This window comes from Sitophilus oryzae, unplaced genomic scaffold, assembly GCF_002938485.1.
Source record: "Sitophilus oryzae breed Bouriz unplaced genomic scaffold, Soryzae_2.0 scaffold_980_pilon_pilon, whole genome shotgun sequence".
Classification (NCBI taxonomy): domain Eukaryota; kingdom Metazoa; phylum Arthropoda; class Insecta; order Coleoptera; family Curculionidae; genus Sitophilus; species Sitophilus oryzae.
In genome coordinates this window covers 1,645,768-1,667,330 of record NW_022147617.1, presented here as the reverse complement: position 1 = coordinate 1,667,330, position 21,563 = coordinate 1,645,768, and the positions used below count along the sequence as shown (strand labels likewise).

General features: G+C 33.1%; 1 protein-coding gene across 4 annotated transcripts in view; it reads left to right on the top strand.

Moving 5' to 3' along the window:
- LOC115891196 (glutamyl aminopeptidase-like) overlaps positions 1-10,554 on the top strand; it is a 151,159-nt gene extending 140,605 nt beyond the window's left edge. For all 4 annotated transcript variants that reach the window (XM_030911610.1, XM_030911607.1, XM_030911609.1 and 1 more), the window contains 2 exons: positions 6,747-6,855; positions 10,311-10,554. In XM_030911610.1, the coding sequence (XP_030767470.1) occupies positions 6,747-6,855; positions 10,311-10,460 (259 nt within the window). In that variant the 3' untranslated portion in view covers positions 10,461-10,554. The remainder of the gene's footprint in view (positions 1-6,746; positions 6,856-10,310) is intronic.
- Positions 10,555-21,563: the final 11,009 nt, after the last annotated feature.

The window sequence follows — 21,563 nt, the reverse complement described above, 5'->3', positions numbered from 1 at the left end:
AAATAGATTCAACCTCAACATCCTTAAACCAAGCTTCGTTAACTTCTTCGGCTGAACCTGCTCAAAATCTCAAAATAAACATCACTGAGAACCGCAAGCTACCTCACCTACTTGACCCACCACTGGCAACTATGCCAATGGAGGTAAGAACTATTAAGATTGGGTCTGACAGGGAGGCTATAGCTGCTTGCAAGTCCCTGGCGATGGAAAATCCAGAAATTATTGTGCGGGGAAGTACGAAGGGAGATGGTTTGGTAGTTATGGACCCGATGACTCCACCTATAGTACGGCTGTCTCAGGACTCAGATGCGGTAAATGGACGTTACGTGTTGGCCAAGTTGAGGGACCCCTCCATTTTGAAATCTCTTAGGCTATTCCTTGCCTATCTTCACGACCAACCATCCAGTGTATGTTTTGAAGAACACACTAGTACCAGCATCAAATTGATGCTTGCATCAGAAGGGCTACCTAGTGACCTGGACTCCTTGCGTAAGTTGTACTACCGCTTCCACAACGCCTATGGTATTGGCTCAACTGAAGTTGATGCAGATCTTTCAGCTTTCAGGTCATTCTTTTCTGCGGAGAGCCTTCTACGACTTCAAAAGATTAGGGAAAGTCACGGCAAATATTATTCCAGTGGCTCCCCAAATAAGAATAAAAATTTTTAGTTGAATTGACGCGAACAGAGGATCAAGCACCCTCTGAAAAATTAAGCGATAGCAAGCTTGGTCTATTCCTTATTAATATTCAGTCCTTAAGACATAAAACAGATGAATTATATCTTTTACTAGAAGAACTTGAATTTCCAGATATCATTGCCATAACTGAGCACTGGTTGAATTTTAATGAGCCTGTGTTTGTTAAAAATTATACCACAGTAGCCAGATTTAATAGAACAAATTTTTCTCATGGAGGTACTATGATAATGTCTTTAAACAACGACTTTTCCGAGGTAACTAGGTACAATGATTTGTTATCTGAAAAAGTATTCGAATTTTCCATTGTCCACCATAATGCTTATGACCTTATTGTGACCCCTACATTATTTGTATTTATAGAACACCTGACTCTGACGTGCAATTATTCTGTCATAATCTACTAAGTTTGCTTGAGTCTCTGCCCTTGAAAAGCAAACTAATTTTGTGTGGTGATCTTAATATTGACTTTCTTGGTGTATGTGCTGCTCAGGAGTTTCTTCGGTCCATTTTTGATTCTTTTGGAATGGCCATGCATGTAGGCTCACCTACCAGAATATCCAATACCAGTTCTAGTACTATAGACTATGTTGTATCATCTTTTGATCCTAACTCCATCGCCTGCAACGTCTTTAGCTCGGGTCTCTCTGATCATGAAGCAGTTTTAACTGAATTTTCGATAAAGTCCAAAATCAAAAATGCCCCTCGTAAATTATGTCGTATTTTTTCAGAAAAGAATGCTCAAAAGTTCAGCCACTTATGTAAAACAACCAACTGGGATACTAGCTCTTATGATGTCGACACCGAATTTTCTATTTTCGTAAAAACATTAACCAGTCTAGCGTTCAAATCCTTTCCTCTTAGGCCTATAAAAAATAAGCATAATAAACCTTGGACCACTAAAGGTCTACGCATATCTTCTAAAAACATGCGTTCATTATCTCATTTAAAAAAAATCGCAGACAGTCTCTTCTTCCACAATTACGTAAAACTATACAGAAAAATTTATCATAAGACTATAAGAGCCGCTAAGGGCCTTTATTATAATAGGAGAATAGTTAATTCTGGTAATGTTGCTAAGGAAACATGGTCTATTGTGAATGAGTTGAGAAACAAAGCTTCTTCGTCTAGCAATATCTCTACCTCGCCTGAGAACCTTAACGATTACTTTGTAAATGTAGCGAAAAACTTAAGTAATACCATATGTCCTCCTCATGATCCACTTTCTTATCTCTCTAATGATAATGTAAACTTACACAGTTTCTTTTTTTTCGCCCGTAGTTCTTGAAGAGCTTCGCAGTACAATTAATACCATCAAAAATAAATCCTCTTCTGGGACCGACGGGCTAACTTTAAAAATGTTTTCGAATCTGCCAGAAAGCACTCTGAATCACCTAACAACTTTAATAAACATGTCGTTCCAAAATGGTATTTTTCCAAAATGTCTTAAGACGGCAATAATCATTCCTCTGCACAAAGGAGGAGACAAAGATGAAGCTTCTAACTATCGCCCAATTGCACTCCTTCCAACGCTATCTAAGATCATAGAAAGGTTGGTTAAAAGAAGGCTGGTATCTTTTCTGTTTAAGTACAAAATACTTACTGAATATCAATTTGGATTTCTAAGCAACAAGTCCACAAATGACGCTATGTTTTCCCTCCTTAATAAAGTTTTCTCCAGCCTAAACAACCATCATTCTACAGCAACAATTTTCTGTGATTTTTCTAAGGCGTTCGATTGTGTAAGTCATAAGATCCTAATTAATAAACTGCTGCACTATGGGTTCAGGGGATCATCTCTCGAATGGTTTAAGTCGTATCTGAGCAACAGAAGTCAACTTGTGAGGGTGGATACCACGTTGTCTTCTAGCAAGCCAATAGAATGTGGAGTACCACAAGGCTTGACTTGACTGTGGAGTACCACAAGGAGCTTAACTTGTCAGTGGGTAGAACTGTTTATTATGCACTTTTGGAGTCGCACCTCAGGTATGCCCTTCCATTCTGGGGTACGTGTTGTGCGACTCAATTTGACCGCATTTTCAAGCTCCAGAAGAGAGCTGTTCGATATTCACTAGGACTAAACAGCAGAACTCATTGCCGGGACTTTTTTAAGGAATTAAGAATATTGACTCTTCCTTCCTTATTTATATTTGAATCCGTTTGCCTAATACGTAAACATGTATCAGCTTCTCAAGAAAGGCCATCTCACACTTATCCACTCAGGAACGCGGAGCAAGATCTTTATCTACCTACCCCACGCTCAGAGTTAGTTAAAAGTTCAGTATTATACAACTCGAGAAAAATGCACAATCACCTGCCATTTGAAATCAAATCCATAACATCATTTTTTTCATTTCGCAAAGCATTGAACTCTTATTTACTAGACAAGGCTTTCTACGCCGTAAATGAATTATATTTGAATTGAAAATCGAATTTGATCTTGAAAACACTGGTCTAATGTTTGCTATTGCTATATTTACTAATGACATCGAAATTAATTTATTTAGAGGTCATTGATATTTTGCTATAAACTGGCTAAATATTTTTGAATATTATTTTAAATTTTTTGTTCTTTGACATTGTAAACATTTATAAATGTTTATTTTAACAATAAGACTGACAATATTATTTATATAATGTTTTGTATTATCTTTTGTTTGTTTGTTTGTGCACCTTGTTTTTTTTTTCTACTTTGTTTGTTAGTTTACCTTTGTCTACAAATTGAAAAATTTTTTGACAATAAAGGCATTTATTTATTTATTTATTTATTTATATAATTAAGTTTTTTTTTCTAAAACAAAAACGGCACTGAACTGTCTGACTGAACAGAACAATGAAGTGAAAATTTAAGATTTAAGGTTATGGTTCAATACAGTTTCAAAAAGGTAGTGGCTCGACTTCCTATCAACGTAAGAATAAGGAAATCTGAACAACGTTGGAACTAGTAAAACAGACGACGTTTGCATAACGTTGGAATAGGTCCTGAAAGTGACGTCAGAAAACTCTTTATTGCCCAACATTGTAATTACGTTGTCCGAATCATCTAAAGATCACTTAAGCAAAAAAGGTTACAAGACAACGTTTATTCGACGTCGCAGAAGCTTTTACTTTGTTGTAGTACTAGTTCAACGTCGGCACAACGTTACAACAACGTTTACATTTATTTTAATACCCAAGGTACGGAGCTAACTATTTTTTGTAACTAATCCAACGTTGTGTTTAGTAAACATGTAGTCGCAAGTCGTGAAAATGCTACTTGGGTGCAACTAGACCATATTATAAGACTAGTGTGTGATATTGAAACACAAACAGAATCTGTTTTTTATTAATTTGTACAAGTTAAACTATTGTGACATTTAGAATAAAATTACATAATAATTTTTTTTCGGCGCATCTTACGTCAAGGCAAAATCATATCTATAAAAGCAAATAATCACGAAAAAAGGTGAAACACAGCCATCAAAACTCATTCGTGCAACTAAAACAGAGGCAAAATTTCATGGCATACACTGAAAACTAACGGGAGAAGCTGAGAGCAACAAAATCATTAGTTGCATTAGTTGGTTGGTTTGGTTTCAACCATTTTTTTGTAATTTTTTGTTCTTTAATTTCAATACGATACGATACCTTGACGTTGCGTTGGGTGGAACTTAAACAACGGTGGAACGATTATAGCAACGCTTTCTGAATATTCGCGTGTTTAAACATATGGTCTAAATAGCAAAAATCTGTATGTTAAGGGTCTAGTACATACCTATCTGGTCATCGAAACTGCGTGGTTTGGATTTTAACGTATAATCACTGTCTTACAGTGATTATACAAAGACAGTGACTAACATCACTGTCTTACGTGTAAGACAGTGATTTCAACGTGTAAGACAGCTTAATGGAAAATCAAATGTATTAAAAAGAGATAAAGTATGGGTTGATACATTTCTTCTATACGATATTGCCGGATTTTGCATCAAAATTTCAAACCGCACAAGTAGGCGTTTATTAAAAATGTTGCATCTAGGGTTGGAACTTTATTTTTCACAATTAGTTACTTATTTTACTACAGTTGTAAATAGTGATGGGATAACTCGAGCGAAAATTTGCTCGAGTACTCGATTATTGAAATAACCGACATCGCTCGATTATGAACGAGCGATGCAAGTGATGAGGAGGTGGCTTTATCCTGACGAAATTTCGATTAGGCAATCTTTCTGAATATTCTCGTACCAAGCGAGGAACGCAAGCGATCCTAGAATGAAATAAATTGAAATCCGATTTTAATGTGACATACTCTATAAAAAAAATTCTCTACAAAAAGCCGAGTGAATTTTCTACATACATTGCAGGTAGCAAATTTATACGACGCCGTATATACCGGGTGCGTCTCATAAGTGGCTCACCCCTATTACTTTTTTATTTTTTTAGATAAAAAAATGAGATTTGGTGTGTTAGTATATGACATAAATTAGGATTGATTGACGTATTCAATTGTTTTCTGTCACCTCCTGTTTTACGGGAAATGACTACAATTTTTGATTTTTAAATGGCACCCTCGGTATTTTTTTTTACTTTATTCGATAGAAAATGACATTCTAAATAGAATGACGTATCATATGTCAACTGTTGACATATTCGCTTAAAAACAAATTGTATTTTAAATTTCAATCTAGAGTGCCATGGCTGTGTTAAAAACACTAATTTTTAATCAAGGAGCCTTGGAAAAATAGATTTGGTCGTCTAATGTTTTTAGTGTCTTGCCCTGGCCGGTTAAAAGATGCCCAAATCGTATTTTTGATCATATCTCTTTTTTTTCAAATGGAACAAAGGTGGATCATTAGCATGTTTCGAAAAAGATTTTTTTTAAGAATAATTTGATACCACACACATGGTACTTCGAGTCAAATTGTCGTTATGAACCGCATGTTACAATTTCAAATAAACCAAATGCGAAAACGTCAAAAGTTGACATGTGATATGTCATTCTATTCAGAGTGTAATTTTATACCGAATAAAGTAAAAAAAATGCCGAGGGTGCGATTTAAAAATCAAAAGTTGCAGTCATTTCCGGTGAAACCGGAAGTGATCGAAAACAATTGAATATGTCAATCAATCCTAATTTATGTCGGACAAAAAACCGTATTTTTAAATACGAGCGATATTTCGCTCGAGTGATCACTCGGTTATTGCAATCGCTTGATACTCGAGTACTCGCTTATTGAAATTAATCGGCTTTTCCCATCACTAGTTGTAAAAGACATTTAGCTTAGATATATTATCTTCATTTCAGTAGTGTACATGAGAGTTTTTAAGAAGGAAAAGATTAAACGGCTCAGCCCTCAACAACTCGCAACCGTATACACCAGTGCAGACACGCACACTCACACAAACACCTACACTAGTGTATACTGATGTTACTGCCTTCAGATCAGTACGGTAAGGAATCAGGAAGCGATGAAACCGATCCCAAAACACAAAAAACCCAGAAGCAAACAAACCCAGGAGATGGAAAAAATGATGAAGGAACGAAAATCAATGATGGAAAATAAAAGGAGCAAACGGGAGCCTAAAGCCCCAATTTGCAGCCCAGAACCAGAGTCGCCCAGGATTGTGGGCTTCGTTCAGAACAGCCGCGGAGGTAGCCAACAGCAACCCGCCGCAATACCCTTAGCCGTGGTACCAATATGAACAAGAAAGAAATAGTGAGGGAAATGTATTTTTAAAATAGTTTTTTTTTCTACACACATTTTCCTACAATCGTAAAACCCGCCAACACTGTATGCTGCTTTTTATTTTGTCCCTCTGTCTGTGAACCGGTCATTTTTATTTATCTATGTCGCATGCATTACAATACAGATCACGCAGACGAAATGCCCAGGGCGAATAAAATGCTACGGTCTGTGCTATACAACCTATACCATATAAATACAGTCTGTTTTTATAATATCGCCTGTAACATACTAATATTGTATGTAATATGATAATGTATTAATAACACAACATATTAATAATATAATATATAATGAATATTTGATAAAGAATTTCGAAATTTTATTTTAGAAACAATTGGGAATATTTAGTTGATAGATTTACATTGAATGATAGATATTTAGGACAACTTATTCGTACAATAACATCGTCATTCTCAACTGCAGAAAGATTAGCTGAGGTAAGATTGCTATATTCTTCTATTTAATCATACTAACAACTCACATTTACTATTAATTATTCTAATATACACTTAAACCAATTTGTATAGCGTATTATTTATAAAAAAATACACCTTGTACTTCAAAACAAAATTTTCTCATTAAATATTGATTATTCGATTATGATACAAAATCCAGGGTGTTCCACTTAAAATAGTAGAGAGAAATACATTTTGTTTTGAGTCGCTCTGTATATAACAAACATGATTGCAAATTAGGGTAGACTTTTGACGAATTTTGAAGAAGACGTCATACACAGTACTTCTATTCTGTTAAAAAATAATAAAATTCTTCGAATTTAGAATTTTAAGAGGGCAGTAATTTGAGAGCAGGAATTTTAAGTAGCAAATTTAGTTTCAAAACGGTTATATTTCAAAAACCATTCGGTATTATAAGTATAGTATATGACAATATGGTATTTTTGGTATGGAAATTTAATGGTAAACCCACATTTTGGACTTGTATGACCATCCGAAGGGATGAATTTCTAAAAATCGCTGTTGTACTCAGTCTCTTATTTTTAAAACCGATTATAACAATTTTTTTATAGATTGTTACCCCTATGGGATGAATTTCCAAAAACCGTTTTTGAGTACACACTTAGTTACTTTAAGGTACATAATAATATGTATGTGCAAAATTTTATGCTCTTAGATTTTAAATATCTTTATACAAAACTACTATTATTACCCCTAGTTTCACCTCTTACGAGCTGAATTTCCGAAAATTGCTTCTTAGTATTCAATGAAGCCACTTAAAGGACCTTTGTGCAAAATTTTTAACTCCTTGGACAGATTTTATTTTTTCATACATTCAGCCCGTATTTCACCTTGGGCGAATTTTCGAAAATGGCTCCTGAGTGCTCAAATGGATCACCAAACCAAACCAAACCAAATCTCTATACAAAATTTAGTACCCCCAGATCAGATATTAATAAATTTGAATGCAATCTTTCATCCATAATTTTACCCACTTGGGGGGTCAATCTTCAAAAATCGCTTCTTAGTGCTCACTTAAGTCACTCGAGGAACATATATTTATATAAATAAAACTAAGAATGGGGTCCAATATTATTTTTATGTGTATACATTAGAGATGGAAACTAGGCAGATGAAAACAATTGTTTTTATGAAAAATGTTTAAATTTGAAGACTTCAAAAATTGTTGATGTTGCGATTGTTCCCAGATTAAATTGAACATGAAAGATTATAGAACAGCTTTTCACTTATAAGTCATTATCTCGGTAATTATACCGGGTGCATCTCGAAAGTGGTTTACCCCTATAACTTTTTTATTTTTTCAGATAAGGAAACGAGAATTGGTATGTTAATATAGGCTCTAAATTATGATTAATTGACGTATTCATTTGTTTTTGTCACTTCCTGTTTAACCGGAAATACTATAACTTTTGATTTTTAAATGGCACCCTCAGCATATTTTTACTTTATTCGATAGAAAATGACACTCTGAATAGAATGACATATCATATGTCAACTTATGACATTTTCAAATATTGTTTATTTGAAATTGTAACATGCGGTTCATAACGACAATTTGACACGAAATACCTAGTGTGTGGTATCAAATTACTGGTAAAAAATGCTTTTTCCAAATATGCTAATGAGCCACCCTTGTTCCATTTGAAAAAATTGAGATATGATTAAAAATACGATTTGAGCATCTCTTAGCTGGCCAGAACAAGATACGAAAAACATTAAACGATCAAATCTATTGTTTCAAGGCTTCTTGACTAAAAATTAGTGGTTTTATCGCGGCCATGGCATCTAGATTGAAATTTAAAATACAATTTTTTTTAAACAAAATTGTCAAAAGTTGACATATGATATGTCATTCTACTCAGAGTGTCATTTTCTATCGAATAAACTAAAAAAATACCGAGGGTGCCATGTAAAAATCAAAAGTTGTAGTCATTTCCGGTGAAACAGGAAGTGACCAAAAACAATTGAATACGTCAATTAATCCTAATTTGTGTCAAATACTAACATACCAATTCTCGTTTTTTTATCTGAAAAAATAAAGTAGTTATAGGGGTGAACCACTTTTGAGACGTACCCGGTATAACATATATGATACGAATAGTAACTCCAATCAAATATAAAATTCTACTACTCCTATACTTGTCAAAAATAATTGGAATAGTCAATTTTATGAATTTTACTTAGTTCTCTCATAGACGTACCTGTGTGTTGTTATTAAAAAAATTATTAGGTATCATAACTTATTTTTATTAGAAATATAATATCTTGTTCAACAAATATAATAACAATTTACATTTATTGATTCAGCGTAAAACAAACCGGTAAATTGTATAGTTGATCCTATTTTATATTTTAATACGTATAAAAAATATAGACAGAGAACTGGCGACCGCTGAAATTTTGAGAATTTGTTTCGGGGCGGTCAAGAAGTGCCATCTGCAAGGATTTTGCTCAAAGAGCACGCCAGACGAGTCAATGGTAAAAAAATACTTCCTCAAAAAATTTTCTTACCTCCGGCTGAAAATGTGTTGTTATCGGCTTAAAGCTCACATATGACGCGTGAAAATCATCAGATGTCTAGATCAAACTTTTTTTCTTCAAAAAAAATGTTTTTACCTCCGTCTGACGTTTTAACATGTGCAACACAGAAGCATTTTAAGCACATTTTATATCGTCAGACGAAAATACCGCTGCGAAGTTCTGATTTGACTGATGTGCCCTTTGCAGAGGTTTTGGGCAAAATTAGGGTTGCCAACCGTCCTCTATTCCAGAGGACAGGCCTCTTTTCTCTCACGTATTGAAAAAGTCCTCTTTTTTATATACAATGCTATTAACTTTTTTATATAATCTGTGTCTTTCGCTACTCCCACTCATTTGTCCAGAAAAGGAAATTAAGAAATAATATTTATGTGCAAGAGATATTTATGGAAGCGATAAACATGTTTAACTATTTTATGTTTACTGTTAGCTTATGTTTTGAAAAAAAGTTTTGTTGAAAATGGTTTGTTTATTTTAACAAGTTCCGAGTCATCAATCGCATACCGTTGGCATAACTTTTTGATAAATGCCAGACATTTGGGCGAGATCTCAAAAAATGTTTTGCCTGTGTCTCTTTTTTACCCTCTCGTCCTCTATTTTTTATTTTGAAAGTTGGCAACCCTAGGTAAAATCCTTGCAGATGGAACTTCTTGACCGTCCCCCCAACCAATTCTCAAAATTCCAACCGGAGCTAATATCATATTACCTTTGTAGCCGCCAGATCTTGGTCTAATGAAATGCCGAAAATTCAAGTCAGCCATATTAAAACACCTTTGTGCTCCCGCTAATTTTGATAAATAAACTCCCCTTTAATTTTATTTATTTAGTATTATTTACCATAATTTGACGTATGTTCTTTATTTATATAAATATTTCAGATGCAAGCCTTTTTCAACCAATATCCTGATGCTGGTGCCGGAGCTTCATCCAGAAAGACTGCGTTAGAAACTGTAGAAAATAATATAAGATGGTTAGAGAGGTATAAATCAACTGTAGAGTCATGGATAACAGAATTAAATGAAAACTGAGTTGCAAATAATCAAACAACTTTTGTTATGTAATACCTATGCTACCATTTTCATTTTACGTACCGTAATAAATGCACTATTTGTTGAGTATTTATACTATTTTCTTTTCTTAATGATGCCCACTTAAGGGAATCTTAGATATATCTTCATTTTCATAAACGATTTATTTGTGCAGGCGGTAAAACAATTTCTTGTTTTCAAAAAACTGTACAAAATTACAGAACTGTTCTGTACAATAGTAATTATTGTACAAATTAAATGTAAACTAAAAAAGATATTTGAAAATATCTATCTTTTTCCCCTTTCCAGGTATTTTGAGTATAAATAAAGCATTCAAAGTTTCTGTTTCATTGTAATACTAATAATTAATAATACCATTATTGTATTCAGTGATTTATATATAATATATCGAGTACCTCAGTATACTAAGAGTATTCAATCTACCAAGTATGTCGACCTGTTCCCATATTGAATATAAAAGTAGGTACTCAATGGTAGGTACGTTCGTAGGGTAGGTAAGTATACAGGGTCCGGCAATAGTGTGTCGGGCATATGTAACTCCTGGAATAAAAAGCTTGGAACTTTTGCTAACCTAAAGTATGTACTAGGATGTATTTCAGGAAACTATTTTAACTTCTACTCATACAGGGTGGCTCAAAAAGTGTGAGTGGATCGGGATGCCTTTTTTTTAAATGGAACCTTCCTTTCAGATCACTTTACATAATCTTAAGATGTGAGTCGATATATTTCGATAGTTTCACATATATTAATAAATAAATAAAAAATATATATTTTGCAGCCTTTGAAAAAGAAATATTAAAAATGCAAGAACTTTCCTGAAATCAAAACTATATTATGCATTTACGTTAGATGGTCTGTACTTACTTTGCTATAAATATTGTAATCTTAAATCGAGTCTTAAATCATACAGTATGCTCAAAATTCTACGCCAAACTTAGAACTCTAAAATATAAAACTTTAACTCTAAAATATAAAATAAATTTAATAATACCCTGTATTATTATAAAAGGTTGAAGAATACTTCTTCAGTCTTCCGGGTGAAGTTTGGTTCTAAACCTGGTCCACAATAAGTTCTTACGTACCCAATCATGGACCTACTAGTTTAGTTTTAGTTTATATATCATCTCTGACAATGATCACCGTTACTGTTAGCTGTTAGTAAGGTAAGAGGAAAGAAGGACGAAGAGTTATTGTGGTTAATTTTCCACAGGAAGGACAAACTGAAGGCGATTAACTGTTCTTCAATAGGTTTTTAAATTTTTGTGAGTGGATAAACCCTTGTCCGAGAATTTTGAGATTTAGTTTAGCTCACTGTAGTGAGATATTGAGAAAGAAAACCAAATTCAATCACTAACTATGTTTTGAATCGGAGAATCGATTGCAAAAGTCATTAACTACGATTTTTGGCCATTTATGTTTTATTTTAATACCGAATAGTTACTAACTATAACATCTTTGTGCAGATGTTAATCTTTGTGCAATGCAATTCTTCTTTAGAGGAATTTTTCTCGGAAGTAATAAAAAGTAAGTTAGTGACTTTCAGCAGCAATGGGACGACATTATTTTTTTATATAATTATTGATCAAACCTTGATCAAACCTCATTATTGAAAAACAATAAAAAATAGGTACCTATTACTCGTACATAAAATAAATAAGTAAAAATAAACAATTTTTAATGGGTTTCAGACATAAACCTGGTGAAATTGACAAAATTTGTTTTTTGGCTATTTGGCCATGAACTTTTTCAAAAGTCTGAAAAGCACATATTTATGACCCCACAAAACTGCAATTCTTTCCCCATTTTACAGACTCTCTATCTTCAGTAGTTTCCGAGATATTCATAGAGAACATCGTAGGAAACTCACCCTGTATAGTACATAGTGAATTAAGAAATATGGACACATTTCAGACTATATATAGTAATTCCGTTAGAGGCAATTTAGCTATAACATTTTCAGATTCTGCGGTAAGTTTTATGTATGAAAAGTGACATTTAGAAACTTGATGACAAATATTTTTAGATTTGTTGATGTTTATATTTTTTAATGATCTTGATTTCTCTTTTTAAAGAGGTGTAAAGTATAGACATAAACATGTTGCTTTGATAATAAGTTTTCAGTATTTGGCATCAATTTAGTGAGGTAGATCTTAGATCTCCCCAGGTAAGGATGTCTAATTTGCCCCATGTTTTTCGTTAAAGATTGTCAACCTTTTTCTACTAAAGATAAAAGACGGATAGTCGATTAAAAATTTGCGACATTCCATAATGCGGGATATCTTTTTCAATTCAAAATAGCTGACAACGGTTTGTAATCTGTACCTTAAGTTCTTCGTTAGTACTTATTTCGAGTACTACTGAGTTGCTCTTGTAATATGACATCTGTTTCTTCAGCGCTACCATAGTGATATATTATAAACATTTAAACATAATGATAAATGCAATTGCCATCAATTTAAATAAACTGACCCGCAATATTTCAATGGCTCAAGTATTTAGTAGACTATTTGTAAATAGAAAGAAGAATAAAAAAGACTCAAAGTCTCGGTCTCAACGTATATACTAAGTTACACAGTGACACGTGTTTCTCTTCATCATAGAGCATCATCAGACAAATACAATAAAAGTCAATCCACACACACGTTCACATTTTCCATATTAAAACAACACGCCATTTGTAAATAAATAAAATCTTTAGGGTAAAAATATACAATCGGTTATTGTTTCCTTGTCTAATTTCCTTAATTGAAAACATTTCAATTTTATATTTATGTTGTAATGTTGTCATTGTAAGTATACGACAGAATCGGCATACAGAACAAATGAACAACGAGTGTACACTCATTCAATTCGGTTCAGTAGTATAGCTAAAATCGACAGTTGAAGAATGATTTACCTACTTTGTTGAAAAATGCATTACAGTAACATTCAGTCGTCCGATGTGGAAAACATTATTCTAAATAAAAAAATACAACGAAAATAATGGAGCATTAAATTCTTAACATATGTTAATACGAAAATATTCCGAAATTTGTCATATGCTCTTCAGCGCCCAAGAATGATACCATTCCTACTACCTCTGTATAAAATTACTTAAAAATGGTATTATAGATAGATATTCATTGCGAGATCGTTTCCATTCTGTTGAAAATATGACCTTCAAAGATGTTTTAATTAGTGTAGCTGAACTGAGAGATGACGAAGTTGAGCGTTGTCCTATTTATCACGTAAGTGAAACGAGAAGCTACCGGAGTTGTGGCAGATGCTACTTCGCCAAAAACATTTGCACAACAACGCATGACATTATACTCTTAGTGCGTCGCCCACATGGGGCGTACAAGCGGAGAGGACCACGAAGCGTTCAAGTACCGGGCGGCCAACTAAGAATGGACGCCGGCTGTATCTCAGAAACTACTTATCGTATAACTTTGGGAAAAAAATTCTAATAAGTAAATCGACCAAGAGAAATCGCTGGAAATTATTTTCAAGTTCGAAAAATGTCCGCTAGGGGGCGCTTCTCTAATAACCAATCAGAAAACAGGGTTTTTCTCAAAAATATGCAGGTGAATAGGTATTTTAAATATTACTATTGTAATCAACCAAAAATTTGTAATTTTTTTGATATAGAGTATTTTGCTCTATCTCATAAAATAAAGTGGTGGGGGAAGGTTGGGTTGCTTTTATTAAAATAAGGATAACTCTGGTTTAGGTTATGCGATTTAAACATACTAGGGCTCTTTTAAAAGAGCTTTGAAAAAAGAAAAGAGCCTGCCGCTTAGGATTATATTATGATCTAAAAATTATAGTAGTAGGCTAGGAATCAAAAAGAGAATAATTGGTTAAGTCAAAATATCAAAACATATATTTTAATTTCATTTTAATACCATTTAGTTATTATTTATCCATGTTCGTTCTTGATTTGGCCCCATAAATTAAAACCTAGGCATATTGAATCCGATGACCTAGCTGGCCATGGAAATATGCCGCTCCAGCGTCTCTATCTACTAAAGGAAGTGGTATCCAAGAAGCCCCACACATTCATAGCAAAAGAAGCGGCAGCACTGCCTCAACTACGCCAACTGCATTCATGATGATGAAATTGCAACAAATGCAATTTCATCCTGATGGATCCCCTAACAAAATTGGCAATTAATTTCTTAGAAATTATGGATAGTTCATTTCATTCTGATAATTAAAAAAGTCCAATCATTCGCCATCCTAGAATTCAAGCGTAAACATTTACCGACCAACGGTCTTGGTGCTAAACTACTTGCATCAAGGGTAGTTTTGGACCAGTAGTGATGGATGAATGTAGATATGGATAAATGTAGATATTAAGATTCGCACCTTCGTTCGGTGCTATATAACAAGTGACCCAAACGACATAAACTTTATAATATAATAATAAATAACACAAACAACAGGTAAAATACGAAAACTGGTGAAATCAAGGACGAACTTGGATGACGTTACATGAAATAAACCCCTAGTTTTCGACCATACGAAATTCGGCCGTTTTCTGTTAAAAGCAATGTTATTGATTGTCCAACTTTCGGATATTTTAATCTAAAAACTACTTACGTATAATTAACCAAGTCGTAGTAAAATCGTAGCAAAATCGTAGCAAAAAACTGGGTAAGCCACTTTATTTCACTAATATAAAAAACATATAAAACCATTTTTTACATGTTCGATAGGTTGAAACATAACCAAGATACTGGTAATATACCAAAATAGGTGTTTCAAAATGCAATACCTTCAATTTCGCTTTGTATCTCATAAACAAAACGGCAATTTTGATTAAAGCATCGAAAATAGAATCTTTTACTAAACAGTAGCCAACGTTTGCAAAAACCGCAATCCTGTTCAGCAATAAAGGACAACCAAAAATGAGATGCACTGTGGTTTATATGGCTGTGGACCTTATATATATATATATATATATATATATATATATATATTGCAAAATAGTCCATAATAGGGAGTTACTTAGGGAGTAAATAGATTACTTTAAGAGATACGAATTTAGAAATATTTCGTAATGCAGTTCTTGTTGGTGTTTAGTTTTACTACCGTTTGACCATGACCAACTTTTGAAACTGCAATCTAATTTAATTAAAAATCACTTTCTGAAATTGGATATTTTTAGGAGGAATTTCTCTAAAATGTCGGAAATAACTTATTGATATAATAATTCGACAGATAATTATCTGTTTCATAATTTTATAATCACTCAGGAAATGAATAAAATGTCCCCTGTACCAATTACTTCTCAAATTGAAATAATTGCTATTTAATCTAGTAAGGTAAAATTACGATCGAAAACAGCTTGTTTTTAAAAGTTTTTTTTAAGATAACATCATTAAATATTTTTCTGGGCATTTGAAATTAAATTAAGAATATCGTTAGGGTGTCCATTTTTTATAACCAGAAAACTTTATTTTATAACTTTCATGAGACGCGATAGCTCGAACCACTGTTAAATATTGAAACTTTTTTTATTTTGTAGTTCGGATTTTTAACAAGATGTTTAAATGAGATAGAAATATAGAAACACAGATAGAAATTTCCAGCAATCGAAGCGAAGAAAATATAGCAGAAATATTAAGAAAGTTTTTTTTAAACTGCAATTAATTATTTCTTAAGATATGGATTGCGAGATATCGATTTTTGAATTTAAAGTTCTAATAGAGCCGACCAATGTGTAACACCAACCACGTTCTGTAGCGATACCATGCCTCTCTAAGGAACCGGGATTTCCAGGTTTTTTGGTCTCAAAATTCATTTTTTGGTCTGGTTTTTTTGTCATGGTTTTCAAAAGTAAAATTGATAAAAAAACTTAGTTTTATATGAAAATAGTATCAAATTATTAAGTATTATTTATGAGAAAATTAACATAAACACAAATGGGGGGTGAAATACAAGCGAAGAAAAAAAAATGAAAAAAAAAACATATGTAACTTAAAACTTATTTCATCCAAACAAGATAAACTTACTTAACTAAATTTGAAAAAAGCCTTACATTTTTGATTAAAAATACAAAGATTAAAAATTATTAAAGAACCGGGATTTCCAGGTTTTTTGGTACTTTCGGTACTAGCAAATTTTTGTACACTGATTAGGCAGATCGCCAACCAGCAAGCAGGGGATGGTTTTCAAAAATAAAATTGATAAAAACTAAGTTTTATATGAAAATAATAACAAATTATTAAGTATTATTTATGAGAAAATTAACATAAACACAAATGAATACAAGCGAAGAAAAAAAATAAAAAAAACATAGGTAACTTAAAACTTTCATCAAACAAGATAAACTTACTAACGAAATTTGTAAAAAACCCTTACATTTTTAATTAAAAATACAAATGCCTATAAAAATATAACATAAAATGCCTTGAGATAGAAAACAACCTCACCAAAAATGGCTGGGGCATGAGAATCAAGGATAATTTTGGCAAGGTCCAGCCTTAGACGTCATTGCTTGACCCACAATCTTTATTTTTAATGGCTCTTACTGCCATTTCCCTTTAAGAAGGTTGTAATTAAAATTTATTTCTAAGAGTAAAAAAGGGTTTTAAATGGTATAGCCTTAAAATTCGAGAACAAAAAAATTCCCTTGGAAACTCTAGTTGGATTATACCTTGATTATACCCCAGTGTATGTTTATCCCCGAAATCCCGATATCAAATCCCGGGATCTCGAAAATGCCCAATCCAAAGTGATACGGCTTTATACACAAAGATGATATTTTATTTACACTAGGCAAAACGTCACAAATTAATTTTTTTAACATTGTATAATATTATTAATTACAATATAATAAAAAATATATTTCCAAAACTTAAAATCGTAAATCTGTAGGGCCACAGTGACTAACTGTAACTGGCATGGCGGTTCGCATTTTTATGTTATAGTCCACGCTGTTAAACTATTTAAAAAATTGTCTAATTATTTCTTGTTTTTGAATGAATTTTGATCATCTCACACACTGGTCAAAGGTCAAGTACTTAATATTTTATAACTCATAATTATATCTATTTACTGCTTACTGTTCTGCAATTGTCCATGTATGTTCTATTTGTAATTTTAATGACTTAAATTTTTTTGAATTGTATGATTTGTATCGTGTATTTTTTGTTGTTTGTATATTTTTTTGTGCTTTTGTTTTGTGAGTGCTTTGTCGATGAAGCTGTTTTGTCTTTAAAAAAAAAAAACAACGCTTTATTGTACAAAAAGCCAAAACAGCTTCATCGACAAAGCAAAACAAAAAAAGCACAAAAACAAATATACAAATAATACAAAAAATACAAAAAATGTCATACAATACAAATCAATTCAAAAAAAATTTACGTCATAAAATTACAAATAAAACATATATGGACATTGCAGAACACAGGCGTATCTAGAAAATTTTACAAAAGGAAAACTGTAAATGGATAAAATCATGTTATAATAGCATAAAATCAAGAGTTATAAAATATTAAATACTAGACCTTTAACCAGTGTGTGAGATGATCAAAATATTAAAATTAAAATTCTAAATTGTTCATGATTAAACATCAACAAAAAAGTCGTTTACCGCATATAGGGCTCTCTCCAGTAAGTATGATTTCAGAGCTTTGTGAAATGCGGGAAAGAATGAAAGTGACTTGATATTCGAAGGCAAATGTACATTTTCTTGGCATTGTACAGTATTGAGCCCTTAACTAGTTCTGAGCTCGGGGTTAGCAGATAAATATCGTGCTTTTTGCACAATAAAGCGTTGTTTGTTTGTTGTTGTTGATTTATATCAAACGACGTTATTATTATATACAAAAGTATGTTTTACAGTTTTCATTTCACCATAGGTACTTTTACTGATATCGGGTCAATCAATAAGTTTTCCAATTAGCTCCATATACTGATGATGTTTCCAGTATTACTCATCAAGCAATACAACTGTTACATTAATCAATTAAGGCCGCGTAAACAAACATAACATATACAATTTTTTATACTACTCGTTCATTATAATAAAATTAAGTAATAAAAATATTGTAATTTTATTACTGCAGATTAAGTGAAAAGTTTTGTTCTTAAATATCTCCTCTATATATTATAAATGCGTGCTCAAATACTAATCTTGTGGAATATATATCAACATAAAACGAGATGTAATTAACGAAATATCATCGTAACAACAGATATTTTAGAAACGTCTACGTTTACTTATTTCACTGAGATTTATGTAAAAAAGCCCTTTGCCTCGGATACAGGTACCGACACGTTTTGGAAATAGTTCGAAACGAAACGAAATTGAACTAGACAACAGGAAACGCCAAAAAATCCCCCCACGCCCTTCTCCATAATTTCATGAGTAGTTTTGAAGCGCTTTTAAGATACGGAAGGTCGAGACATGCCGAAATAGGTCAAGACAACCGGAGATAAGCCGAAACGCGACAAAGTTAGGCTGTTTAGGCGACGAAACTTGACCTTGACCTGCTTCGAAGTATTCTCCTAATAGTGTAGAGCGTGTGTTAAATTTTCAAATAAAATTTTGACCTGGCTGATTATTTTTTGCTTTGTTTTGTATTTAAATAAATAAACAAGTGTTGATATGGCTACATTTTTAATATTTATTTTAGTTTCAGGTGCAAGGACGATATTTTGATTACTTGCAAAAATTTGCAGTTGAAATTAATAAGGCCGTTTCTAGAATCTTTGCAGATGAGAACAGTTATTAAAAATTGTCGGAGACTGATGGACCTTTTTTTTTGAAGCACTTATTACAAGGAAATATTTACTAACATATCAAGTTTGCTTTTATAAAAAAACCAACCTACTTTTTTCGCCCAACCGTTCTTTTTACCAATTTTAGTTGTATTCCTTTCCAATAAGGAAATAATCTTAACCAAACATTAAGTGGACTATAGAAATGGATTTTTTCCAAAAAAAATATAGTTTTATGTATGTTTACTAAACTTTAAATTTGGGCATTAATTACAGGTTTGAAAATTTTTTAACCGACTAACCACGTTGTTAACCATCCTACAGTTAAGATTCTACTTAATTGTAGTACCGTTAAGGTTCTACAGTTGATCCACTTTAAAAAACGAACATATAATAAACAAAATTAACATGTTCGAAAAACTAAATTGTTTTCCGCGTTTGTCCCATTGTGACAAAACGCGACCTTGACCTGCTTTGAACTGTTTTTTTGAATAGTGTAGAGGGTGTATAAGGGAGAATCTTAAATAGTAATTTTTTGTAAAACCCACTGCGTTAATCCAACAGACCAACTTGTTAGCTGTATTCTAATAATAAAAGTGTAATACAGAACTATTATATAGCGCCCCTCTTGGACCGGACCGATCGGACGAGTCCATTATCACGAGAGCGAGGGACAGTAGGAAGAGGAATAACATATGATGAGTATCTTAAGTAGTGTGAAAGTATTGTCACGTAAAGTTTATTAATAAAAGTGTTTGTTAAATTCTTCGAGTTTTGTCACAAAATTTATGGTTCGACACCCCACAAAATAAATGTAACGGAACCCCGTCACAAATTGGCGCCCAATCGTGGACCATAAAAGGTGAAAAATCGTAGAATTGTTCCAAAAAAAAACCGAAGTCTTGCAGTCATAGTGGTTCGCCCCGAATAAGCCTTTGCAGTCGTAAAGCAATACCGGATCTTTGGCAATCCTTTCCTGAAACAAGAAACTGTAAGTCCAAAAGCTTTTATTAATCAATTCTTTGAAAATTATTGCTCAAGAAGAGGTTAATCCCGCCGAATCGTTAGTTGTGACGTCACACGCCCAAAAAGTCAGGAGCGATACCACGTATCCAAATCATTCTTGACGTAATCGTTTTTGAAGAAAATCCTTGGATTGGATAGAAATTTGTTTTGCTCCCAGTTCACCACGAAATTTCAATTCGCGAATGGTTTAACTGATTAAGGACTAACAAAACACTCAAATAAGACTTTCTTTTACATCAGTGTGCTCACGGTTCAAGAAAATCAACAGTATTTATAAATACCCATCGAATTCTGTGCAACCACGGACACACACAGATATAATTTACGTTCCCGTCAGAACTACTCGCAAAATAACGAAAACATGACGTCAATAACAATGAGTGATGAACAGTTTCAACAACTCTTAGCCAGACTTTCTGTAGGTAATCAAAATCCTACTCAAGTTGCTTCAGCTCAAAATGGAAATTTTACTGGTTGTTTGTCGAGATTTGATGGTGCAAAAATCTCCAGTGTTCAAGCATTTATTGACTCCGTATCGATATATAAAGACTGTGCGCAAGTATCAGATGAAAATGCGTTGAAAGGACTTCCGATGTTACTAGATGGTTTCGCTGCCGAATGGTATCAAGGTGTAAAAGCTACCATAAGTACCTGGAAAGAAGCAATTGATCTTTTGAAGCTTACGTTTGGCCCGCAAAAACCTGCCTATCGTGTGTATCGTGAATTATTTGCAAATGAACAAGATGAAAGTACACCTACTGACATTTTCGTTTGTAAAGCCCGTTCTACGCTAGCACAACTTCCAAATAATACGCTAACAGAAGAAACTCAATTAGACATGGTATATGGACTCCTACATCGAAGAATACGTGAAAAACTTTCTCGCAACAAAATCAACAACTTCAACGAACTTCTATCTCAAGCTAGACTAGTTGAAGAAACGTTTGAACGCACCGACTCACGAAATGGAAAGACAAACGTCCACGCAGACAAAGATAAACGTCCAAGATGTCTGTATTGTCGTAATTTTGGCCATGTAAAAGAAGACTGTCGCAAGCTGAAGAAAACTCAGTCAGCAGATTCAAGAAATTCTGTACCACAACCAACTGCTTCAAGTAACGTAGCTGTATTTCATAAAGAGCCCAAGAAGAATGATGGTATTGCGTGTTATGGATGCGGAAATCCAGGTTACATCAGAAGCAACTGTCCAAAATGTTCTCCGAAGAAGAATGAAGATGACCATTCTATGATGAGTACCGAATTCCTCTGTAACACAATCAACCACGAATCACCATCGACTAGGCCATTGGTTCCCATAAGTATACATCAGCATAATGTATATGCTTA